Consider the following 12,202-nt stretch of genomic DNA (forward strand, 5'->3'; position numbering starts at 1 on the left):
GAGTTTCTAGGTGTCCTAGACCTAGAAGCGGATCTTGACCTCACCATGGTCTCTAGATGTCACTCTAATCACAAGGGACTACAATTGCCAACAAATAATGGAAACAGGAAATTCAAACCAATAACAATTTTTAAAACCAACCCAGTGAACAAAAGGCACAATTCACTCACCCATAGGGTAGACAAATACCCCAACACTAATAACAATTGCAATCAATGAGCACTTATGGTCCAAATGTGGTCAAATTCAGAATCAAGACAGTCCAAAACGCAATAAGTGCTCCAATGAACTAAATAATTGAAATGTCTTGCTAGAATACTCCCAAACAAGGCAATTAGACTCAAATAGTGCCCAATTGGACAAAATCAACAAATTTCAGCAATTAGACACAATTCCACCCAAAATCGCAACAACTATCTCCAAATGGACAATCAATTACACAGGGCAACCTACTAAAAATAGCAAACGACCCAAGAGATTGGCAATTCCAGCAAACACAGCTCAAATGCGGACAACAACTTATGCACGAGGTGTTTAGCTCGCAATCAGATAGGTAACCAAATAAAATCAACAAAGGTAGGCAAAACACCCCAAATCAGTACCACCGGTGCACCTCACAGATAATGAAGCAACATAAACGACCACCCCAAGAAAGAAAATGGAAACTTTAAGCACCCAAGGTCAAGACAAAAGCCTCAACAAAGCAGCAATTACAAACAATAGGCAATGGTGGTTCTAATGTTAGTCAAATGTAGAAATAATGCAACCCAAAATCGCAGCAAGTGCTCCAATGAGCTGAGTAATTGAAATCACAAAACCGAATACTCCCCAAACAAGGTACTTAGAGTCAACCAACGGCAATACTAATTCAACAAACCAACCCAGAAAATTACTCAACTAAAGGTGCAATAGGGGTCTCAAGCAGACGAAACCCAAATAACGCCCAACAATTCGATCAATACCAGAAAACACCCCCAAATAGAGTAGAAAATCACTGCTTTTATCCATCAAGAAACCTAAAAAAGGCATTCCAGCAATTTAAGAACCAGAAAAATACTAATCAAGGTAGAAATTGCAATACCTCCGCCTATCAATTTTTGACAGGTGGTGACGCGCGGCAAGGAGGAAACGGAGAGACGGGCGCGTGCGGCGTAGGCTGGTGGATCGTGTGGGAGAAGATGGGAGATAGAGAAGGTCGCGCCAGGTGGAGCTGGTGGCGTGTGGTTTGGTGGCGCTGGCGAAGTGATGGAGGTCGCGGCAGAGGGAGAGGCGCGGGGTGGACGTGCGTGGCGGTCGCGCGCTAAGAGAAGAAACGCGCGGGGGACGGGGGTGGTCTGCGCTGGTGGTGGCGGTTGGCTTCGCGTGGAGAGAGAAAGAGAGGGAAGCGCACGCGATGGAAGAGGAGCTGCGGCGCTCGGCTGTGGGCTGCACGCGCGGGTAGCACGCGATGGGAGGAGAGAGGCGTGGCGAGCTGGTGGAGGTGGAGGTCCGTGGGCTTCAGGTTGCAGGCGGCGGCGATGGATTTTGGCCGAAGAGAAAAAGGGAAAAGGGAAAGCAAGGCAACGGGGAAGAAGGAAGAAAGAAAAGAGAAAAAAATAGCTTTTGGTCTTTTTTTTTTCCTTTTCGAATTTAAATTTCAAGAAAAAAATCAATTGCTGAGAAAAACTAAACTAAAGGTCAAGAAGAAGAAATAAATTTATTTTTCTAATATAATTTATTTTTTAAAAAAATAAATTTTTTTATTTTTTTTATTTAATTAATTTTCAAAATTTGAATTTCTAAAAGAAAACACAAAACTGAAGGTTTAAAAGGAAAATAAATTTTTGTTAACTTAAAATTTTTTTTGGTTCGTCGAACACCGCGTGGGCACGCCCAAATTATAAAACGTCCACTGACCTTGAGTCACTTTTGCGCGCCCTCCTTGCGTGGGCACGCCAAGATTCCACTTCCTGCCAATCGTCGCGAGGTGTTGAGGTTTTACCAACATGGACAAAGCTATGCTCCATTCTCGAATATCAAATCTTCTGGTTGCTATATATATAGCAAATTTTCCCTTGTACATAGATGAGATGCTAAATTCATTTAAGATGAAGTGATCCAATAAGGAGTTTTGTCTATATTGTATAGAATTAATCATTTCGATATACTAGACTTATTGTATCCTTTGGTTCATGAAAAATTTAAATTGAAAGTTCGAGAATATACTGATAAACAATTTTATAAAGATGATTTGCAAATAATTATACATTTATTTATAATATTATTGTGTGTTGAAATAGTTTCAAGTGAAACATAACTAAAATTTTTACAATTAAATCGTAACAAGTTATTACTTGAGAAGTGGCAAAGGGAAACATTTGGATCTATAAGTTCAAATAGAACTTGGATTGGTTCTTTTCATTTTAAATCCTTTATCCTGTATTGAGACTATAAAGAAAATTTGGTCTAGTGAAGGAACTAGGTCTCATTACATACCCATAGACTTGTTAAGATGCTACCACATGATTTGGTGAAAATCAATGGTAGGTATAAATGTGAAAATAGAAAGAGCACCTGCGGATAGCTCCATAGTTGATCCATTTAGTAAAACTTATTTTAAAGGAAATATAATAGTCATGTAGACTCATTTGATCTTTGACTTATGAGTGATTGGCTTTACTGTAAGTGGGAGTTGAAAGTGTATATGCTTTAAAGTCAATCAACTTCAGGGTTTAATATTCACTTGAACTATTTATGTTATAATAAGTGACATCTTTATTATATTGATTGCTTATATTTATATAAGTATGATAAAGTCCTTAGAGTAAACCTAATCGATGAAATCATGTGAGTTATGATGATGAGATTCATTCGATTATAAATAATGTTTATTCTTAAATATCTCTAGTCAAAGTATTAACAAGGCAAGACACTGTTAATATGGTTAAACTAACACATACTATACTGCTTCTATTTAAAAAGTATTAGATCTCATCTACTATAGTGTTTGAGATACCTAAACTAGTATATGAGTGTTTGATAGGATAATCAAATTTACTAGATTGATCCGTATATAGATATTCTTTAAGTGCCAAAGGATTAATCTCTAAATGACATTTGTGTAATTAATTCTTAGATTTAAGATTATTATGGTATCTTGAGTATGGAAGGTTATATTTTGTTTTGATATATGATTGCTCCCGTAGTAGAGAATGTTTACATCATTAGCTTATAAGTATATACTTAAAGCATGAAAATATGGTGAATAACTTATAAGGATTTAACACCTTTGATGAAAAAGGAGCTATTTCATGTCTGGCAATTTGAAGAAGTATAACTTGAAATTCTTAGCGTTAAGTGGAAGAGTTTTAAAAAGTGTTTCTAAGTATTTATTCGTTGGGGTCATCTTTTGGTATAAGAAATGAACTTCAATCAAATAATAGAATAAGCACAACTTATTTCAAAATTAATATAAGATAAGTGTAACAAAAAGATATTAATTACATGATAAACTTTTATTGAATTTTTAAATTATTCGTTGTGCATGTCTCTATGATCCTTACAAAAAACGCCACTAGTTCTTAGGCTTTGGGGAATTTTCGTTTTACTACTTTATGGTGATGGACAAATTGTCAAGGTTCAATTTTACAGTTTAAACATAGGAATTGTGAGCTTGATTCGAGAGTTAATGACAGGGGTCGAGCCTGTGCAATAATAAATACCTGCTCAAACAAAATATAATTTCTGTAGATAGTGATAAGCAGGGTCGAATCCACAGGGACTGGGGATAATTCGTTTCTTCTAGAGTTCAAAGTATGGGGGGATTTTTGGATTAAATGCTAACTAAATAAATTAAATGCAGAAAATAAATAAAAGAAATAATTATTGGAGAAACTCTAGCCAAGGGTGTACGTCAGAAATGGTTCATGCAACTGATCATTGATTCATGGATAATTCCAACATTTACTAATAGATTGGTTATAGTTGTCTCGCACGCGCTAAACAACCAACCCTTCCGTAATTTATCGATAGCTAAGGTACGACCGTTAGCTATTTCTCTAACCCAAAAACAACCCTAGGTACGACCGTAGGATTCAATTTCCAGATTGCATTAATAATTAGAAAGGCCCAATCCTAACCAATAAACACGCTACGAGGGTTTATTTAAATTAGATCGTATGTTTCTCTGACATAAACCCAATTACGCCAGTTGCTACTGGGATAGAGGTAACGAACAATTACGGATTCAGTTACCTCTATTTAGCAAAATAGCCTACATGAATAATCAATTATTGCGCACTAATCAATCATCCACACGAGCTATAACGGTTAAAAGCAGGAAACATATGAATACCAATAAATGGAGGAAGCAATTAAAATAAATTAGATCTCACAGAAATTGTTGAACCAAATCTTCAGTTGTGCCCCTTGACTAGAATTAGGAGATTAGTTCTCCATTGAGAGTAACTCACGCAATTCCATTGAAGGAAATTGCGTTAATATTTTACAATAGAGGAACTACTCTGCGGACCAGAGCCAAGCGGCTGCGTTGTTTTTTTTCTTATTCCCTTCGCTCCCTAGTTATCACGTGAAATCCCTGGCTAAGTAGTAATCCCGCGGGATCCGTCCTTTCTCCCCCTTCAAACTTCAAAGTCGGCTGGCCTTTTGTAGCCTTCTCTCCCTTCAATTTCGGTCAAAGCAATATTGGAAGACAATTGCAATGGTCCCCACTTTTCCAAGGTCAGCAACCGTGGCTTTTTCCTTAGTTTCCTAATGGAAAAATACTACCAAATAGAACTAGTTTCCTAAATAGCAAAATAAACCACAAAAGAAAGTATTTCAAGTTTCCTAATTCAACAATAAGACTAGTAATTAGAATTCAAGTCTTCCAAATCTTCCTCTCAAGCTGCCCAGAGTTTGAATCGAACTTGGAAATCGATCCCGAACGTGCTACCATCAAATTAATTGGAAGATTGCCCCTTTTTGTCACGTTTTGCTCTTTTTCCTACAATTTAGCACCATTAACCAAATATAAGTAGAATCCATCAATTAACGCAATATTTGGCTGAAATCAAGGGAAGAATAATTATAGATTTAGCGACAAATAATGACCTATCAGTTAATTTTCACCGGATTTATCAGTGATCGAGCATTGATGAAACACGGCAAACTAGCGCTAAATGTCGCATTCTAACATTGCCGCTTTGGACCAATAACAATAAGAATTCAAATATTGTAAAAGTTCTGCTCTAGAGTTTTAAAGTAAAATAATAATTCAAATATCCATTTGGCAAATGAGTCTTTTGAAATGTTTGCCTAAATTTTATTATAACTTATCGTAGAAATTGTAGAAAAAATTTTAAAATGAAAAACTTTTTATTTCTTTTCTTTTTCTCTTTCTCTTTCTTCCTTTCTTTTTTCTTTTCTTTCCTCTCTTCTTCTTCTCCTTTCTCCCTTCTCCCACCCCTGCCAGGCCGCCACCCCTCCCAGCCGGAAGAAACAGATGCAAAAAAAATTTATTTTTTGCCTTTTCTCTCTCCCTCTCCCTCTCCCTCTCTCCTTCCTTTCCCTCTCCCTCTCTCCCTTCCCTGCCACCTCTCCCTCCTTTCGTCGGAAGTTACAGCACTAGAAACGGGATTTTTTTTTTTTGCTTTTCTCTCCTTCTCTTCTCCTTTCTCCCCCTCCCCTACCACCTCTCCCTCCCTCTGTTGGAAGTTGCAACAACAAAAATGAGAATTTTTTTTGCTTTTTCTCTCCCCCTCTGCTCCCTTTCCCCCCTCCTCCCCTCCACTTCCCTTCCCCCTCCCCTGCCACCCTTCCCATCCCCCTCTCAAATCTGGTGGCGGGGGAGGGGGAAAGGAAGGGGAGGGGAGGAGGGAGGAGAAGGACATCCCCCTCTCCAATCTGGTGGCGGGGAGAGGGGGAAGGGAAGAGGAGGGGAGGAGTGGGGAGAGGGAGAAAAGAGGGAGAGAAAAAAAAAGTTGCATCTGCTGTTACCGGCCAGTCTACCGTGGTGGTGGGTTGAGATGGAAGAAGAGAGGGAGAACGGGATTTTTATTGTGTATTTTGGATATTTTGAAGTTAATAGATAAAAAATTTTGAGAATTTTTTTAAAATTACCGTAATTAAAGTTAATAAAAAACTGATAGGAGGCAAATTTGGGTAAAAACCCATTTGCAAACAGGCCTTAAATTGAATGAGAAAAGGAAAGACATCCTTCATGATAGGGCGGGCCCAAATAATGATTGATGTTGTGGTGGACCACAACTGTAATGTCATTTTTGTCTTTCCCAATAGATAATGTGACATGGTAGTACGGGCATAGCGTGGCCAATTGAGGTCCTAAATTTATTCAAAACTATCTTTGGGCAAATCTGTCATTTTAGCTTCATTCCCATTGAAAGAATCCAGATTCTCTCCTTGTGACTTTGGACAAAATTTTACTACACCTTCTAGCACTATACAATCGAAATCAAAATTGAAACATTCACTATCGAACAATTAACAAAGCAATGCGGGTGAATTCTCAGTTTATGATGGAAAAAAAAAGAATTCTACAATGAGGGCGGTTCTTGGATCGTTTTCCACAAATGAGGGTCTTCGCATTCTGGAAATGCGAGCTCTTTGAACTCGCATTCAAGAATTCTACATTGAGCTCGCATTTCCGGAATGCGAGCTCGCATTGAGCTCGCATTCTCGCAATGCGAGCTCAGTGACCGCCAAGACCCATTTCGAGTGAGTGGGAGAAGCAGAACGCAATATCGAAACATAGCTGCCGAACATCAAAACAAAGAATTCAGAATTGTCGAACAGCAAAACAAAGAAAACAGAGCTGGTTTCTGCACATCGAAGCATCCAAAGACCGGAGCTGATCGGAGCATCCAAAGACTGGTTCCGCGAGTGCCGTTTCCCAAAATTTGCCAGCATTACCGTCCCATTGCGACTCTCAAACAGCATAAAGGTTAGGCTTTTCCACTTGCAATGCCTCACTTATAGCATTTTAAGTTTAATTAATACTTGAATACTTGAATCCAAGGACAAGTTCAGATTTGTTGTGAAATTTGGGTTTAATTGATGTGGGTTGTGCTTATTTTTGCAATTTTTGTGGTGGATCTGAGGATATACGTTATATTTTTTGAATTCGGGCAAATTTTTCTGTTTCCAATTTGTTGCAGTTTATTTGCAGTTTCTGCAATTAGTGCAGAAAAAGCATGATCCGAGCTCAGATACAACTCAACACAGACGGATCCAACCTCGGATCATTTTGATACGAGCTCGGATCCATAGTTGTTCACTCAGATCCGAGGGCTCGTCTGATCATCTGCTGAGACGGATCCGAACCCTGTTGGATCCGAGGGTTGCCATAAAGAATCCGAGCTCGGATCCTTGCATTTCATAATAAATGCGAGGTCTGGTATTTTTTTTTTTTTAATTCTTTTGGATTTCGTCGTTCGAAAATTCGAGCTCCGTGAGTTCGCATTTGCTGAATGCGAAGACCCTTTGGACGTAATCCGATGCTCAAAATGCCCCATTTGTAGAATTCTTTTAAAATTCATCATAATCTTTTGTTTTTAAAATCTATTTCGCAGCTATTATTTTTGGTCGAAACACTATCTACATTGGACATTGTATGTTTTACAATTGGAGCTTAGAAATTTTATTAACATCATGTAGTTTATAGATTGGCGCTTTTGAATTTCATGGATATTTGGATTGTTTGACAAGGAGTTTTAGCCCATTTATAGGGGAGACTATGTCGAAATTTTTGTAGATCTTTCTTTGTGAGGGCAACTGACTAATAGGTAATTTATTTTATATTACAACTACCATTTCTTATGCATAAGGCTTAATTCGGATTTGATACAAGCCATTAGCTAATTTATGTTATATTACAACTATTGGATGTTTGCCGACAAGTTGAAATAGTATAGTTTGTTAAATTTTGTTCCAGTAGAATAGGGCATTAGAATATGAAATACGGATTTATTTTAAGGCGAATTGATGGATTGAAAGTCAATGACCAGCCTTGTAATGTTTTTTGTAATTGACAAAATCTATAATGCTAAAAAAGTGGCAAAATCTGCTACAGGGAAAAACATTAATTTTGTAAGATTCATTGCTAGAATATCACATCATCGGGAATGTGGATCTTGTTATGCGGTGTGAATGTGGAGCCCAAATATATATAACTTTCCGTACATTTCTTACGCTTGTACTTTGAAAATTATAGGGTCTCTTGACAATATGTAGTGTGGCAAATGTGATTACTACTTCATATAAACCCTGTTCGGATTGGCTGGCAGGGAGTTTTAGTGAAATTTGTGGATTGGTTGGCAGGGAGTTTTAGTCTATTTTTAGGGGAGACTCTGTCCAAATTTTCTAAAAATTTCGTTCGGAGTTTTAGGCTATTCCTATCGTCATTTATAGCATATTTCATACCTGTTTTCAATTTTTTCATAAACATCTGGATCGAAATTAGTCTATTTAATAGTTCCAATTTCGACCTAGAGTCCACCCTCTTTCATTTGTTTGGACCCTTGGACTACTAATTCTAATATATTGTCCCCAAAATAGGGATTCATTTCACAGACATGTCTGTAGAAAGACCTCTGCGGGTAAACCTATACTGGGGAGGACAAATACATTACGAGGGTGACTTTATTTGTTATTTGCCTCGTACTTCCAACCGGACATTCACTTTGAGGCATAGAATTGGATACGGGGAGTTGGTTGACAGGATTTACCATTATATTGGGGTCGATAAAGGGATGTTCAAGCCGAAATTATTTTTTCGTCAACCGTTGGAGAGTTCCAAATATACTGTTTCTGCAGTGGTGGATGATAAAACTCTTGATGTAATGTACGATCTTTGGATCGAAAGAGTTTCATACATGACGGAGATTTATATCGAGAAGGAAGAAATCGTCCAAATGCCTGTAGTTAATAGCGTATTCACTGGACCAATAGGTAATGTTGGTCCAATGATGTCGCTTATACATGCATTCATGGATCCAACAAAGTTTAACTTCGGTTCTAGTTCAATCGTTCCAGAGACTTCATCGGCATGTCACTATATGCATGATGATCGATCTATGGATTCATTAGAACCAAGGCTCACATCAGGGTCCATGGGTGCCCAGGAATATTTTCATGGCCTGGATTTGATTCCAAGTTTTGGAGATCCAGGTCCATTATGCCATATTTATCCACATGGGATCGAGTCTAACCCTGGTCAAGGTTGTCGCAGTTCAGCCGAAGATGATGTATATGCTAGTATACATGATAGGCTCCTTGGCTCTCTTGAAGATGATCCGGAAGAAGATGACCCGGAAGTTGATGCGGAAGAGGTTGAAGAGTCGGAGTCGCAAGATGTGTCTGGTAGTGACTCGGATGATGAGCATGAAGGTGGGGATTTAAGAGTAAACCTCGATATGTTCCAAGAGGACAGACGCAATAGCACAGCTGGCAGCTCTGCATATGTTCCAAGAGGAATGACATTTTTCTCCGATCTTAGGAGCATAGATGATGATGATATAGAAAAGGAGGATGGATTGGAGCGTATTGTAACATTCAGTGAGGAGAATAATAATATACGTCTCCATATGAGATTTGAGAGTAAGCAGCAGCTCAGCCGGGCAGTTAGGATGTGGTCCATCAATCACAATAGGGAGTTCAGAGTTATTGAGAGTAAGAGTAACACGTGGTTTGCTAAATGCAAATCATCAATTGAAAGAACTCCTTCCACTTCAACCGCGCCATGGTATCCACCATGCGACTGGTATGTTAGAGCCGTAAAGAAAAAGACCCATGGAATGTGGCAAATTACAAAATGGGTCAATGACCATAACTGCTTGGGCGACATGATTAGAAATAACAATACAAGCCTGACGGCTTCCGTTATTTCAAGGCACATCCTCCGTAGCATTGAAGATGACCCTGGATTAAAGGTCAAGAACATACTAAATTCCGTTAAAGAAAACTTGAAGGTTGATGTGTCTTACAAAAAAGCCTGGTATGCCAAACGTAAAGCAATTGAGCTTGTGTTTGGATCTTGGGAGGCGAATTTTGCAGAACTACCACAGTATCTCGATGCCCTGGTGCAATCCAATCCAGGCACCGTGGTGGAGTGGTCACATCATTCGGATAGTTCGGATCGAGTTAAGACCTTTAAGTATGTATTCTGGGCGTTTGGACCGGCTATTTAAGCATTCCACATGTGCAGGCCGGTTATATGCGTTGATGGCACTCATTTGCGTGGCAAATACAAGGGCAAACTCCTTGTTGCAGTCACTCAAGATGCGAACAACAACATTCTGCCAATTGCTTATGCCATAGTGGATGAGGAGACGATTTCCAGTTGGTCATGGTTCATGGAACAATTAAGATATAATATGGCACTTGATCGACATCCTATCTGTGTCATTTCCGATCGCTACAATGGTATCATCTATACCATGACACACTTTGACTATTGGGAGGAACCTTTAGCCTACCATAGATTTTGCCTGCGACATGTTAGGAGCAATTTGATGACACACTTCAAAGGTTTACACCTTAAAAAGTTGTGTTGGGCAATGGGAAGGGCAAGACAATTACGCAAGTGGCGGATGTTCAGAAAAGAACTACGAAGCATGTTCCCAGATACTTGGAATTATCTGTCAGTCATTAGTCCAGAAAAGTGGTGCCTAACACACGATGATGGCCGTCGTTGGGGTATTCTAACTACCAATATATCCGAAAGCTATAATAATGTCTTGCGCGGGGCAAGCCATTTGCCAATTCGTGCATGCATTGACATGACATTTCATCGGATAGTTGCGTTATTTAAGACGAGAAGGGAAGATGCTTCACATTATCGCAATCCTTTTCCCCCAAAGATATGGCGACGTTTTAAGAATGCTGAGCTGAAGGCCGGCGCCCACAGAGTCATTGAGTTCGATGGCCCATCGGGCGTATACAAGGTTATCACAGGGCGGCGTGTCGATGGTAAAGGAGGCAATACGCAAACCATAAGGTTTTTTTATAAGAGATGCTCTTGTGAAAAGTGGCAGAATTACAGGCTTCCTTGTTCACACGCTTTGGCGGTGTGCAGGAATAGAGGTGACAATCCGGGATTTCTTGTGGACCAGCAGTTTACCAAAACAAGGTGGGCCGTCCAGTATTCAGGGAAGTTTAACCCACTGCCGCATCAAGATACTTGGCTCCATCCTGGATGGGAGCTGCAGACAGACAGGAGCAAATTTGTTACACGTCGGGCAGGGCGGGTTGGAGCTAGCAGAATTCGGAATGAGATGGATGAAAGGGATCCAGACGAACCAAGAAGATGTCGAAATTGTCACCAGACGGGTCACAATAGGAGAAATTGTCCGAATTATAGGTCTTGATTTGATCGACTCCCTAGAAATTTGAAACTCATGTCAGTGCATTTTTTTTTGGCCGTGGGGTTCGAGCTAGTTCATTTGTGTTCGATTCTGGATTTATTTTAAATAATTACATTAGTGACTTTCATTGTCGTTTTGTCAAATGCATGTTTCGTTCTATACTTTGATAAGTATTGAAATAACCAGTTTACACGTGCCACCCAACAGTTTTATTCTTTTATCGCTAAATCCCCTATCCATTGATTTGTTGACATATCTGTTAAAGGAATGCTCGGATGATGTGTTATATGTGTTAATGCTCTTGCATATACAGGATATGATATTTTTGAAGAGCTATTGACAGGGAGTTATGGCCGCTTTATAGGGGAGACTTTGCCAAATTTTTTTAAAAATTTTTAAAATATGACTACAAATACATTGTTGCAGTATATGAATACATAGAGGGATAAAATATGTTTCTAAAAAAAATAACTGATAGACATGGAGTTTTAGTCGATGTATGGTGTGTTATATGGTCAAAATTTGCTAAAAAAAAAAGCTGTGACCGCGATTTATAGGTCAAAATTGGATACAACTGACTTTTTGGGTTTTACTTATGCATAACTCATGGAATTTAATCGATGTCAGATATTTGCTTGGGATTATGGCCGACACTCCTATCCCTGCAGGCCTACATCCAGGACCATACGTGCACGACATTATATCGGCGGGAACTGCACACCGGGCACATTCCATTTTTCACGGACATATTGAGAGCAATCAGTTAGATGTCAGACGGTGTGACAGAGGATTTTGGGAGCATACGCCTACTCCTGATCGGGTTTGTCGTTATATTGCCTTGG

General features: G+C 39.1%; 1 protein-coding gene across 1 annotated transcript; it reads left to right on the forward strand.

The window, feature by feature from the left end:
• The first annotated feature begins 10,193 nt into the window (after positions 1–10,193).
• LOC113780631 lies at positions 10,194–11,363 on the forward strand. The gene has a single exon (XM_027326412.1). It carries the CDS (start codon positions 10,194–10,196, stop codon positions 11,361–11,363), a length of 1,170 nt encoding a protein of 389 aa, XP_027182213.1.
• Positions 11,364–12,202: the final 839 nt, after the last annotated feature.

The sequence above is a fragment of the Coffea eugenioides genome, chromosome 8, assembly GCF_003713205.1.
Source record: "Coffea eugenioides isolate CCC68of chromosome 8, Ceug_1.0, whole genome shotgun sequence".
NCBI lineage: Eukaryota > Viridiplantae > Streptophyta > Magnoliopsida > Gentianales > Rubiaceae > Coffea > Coffea eugenioides.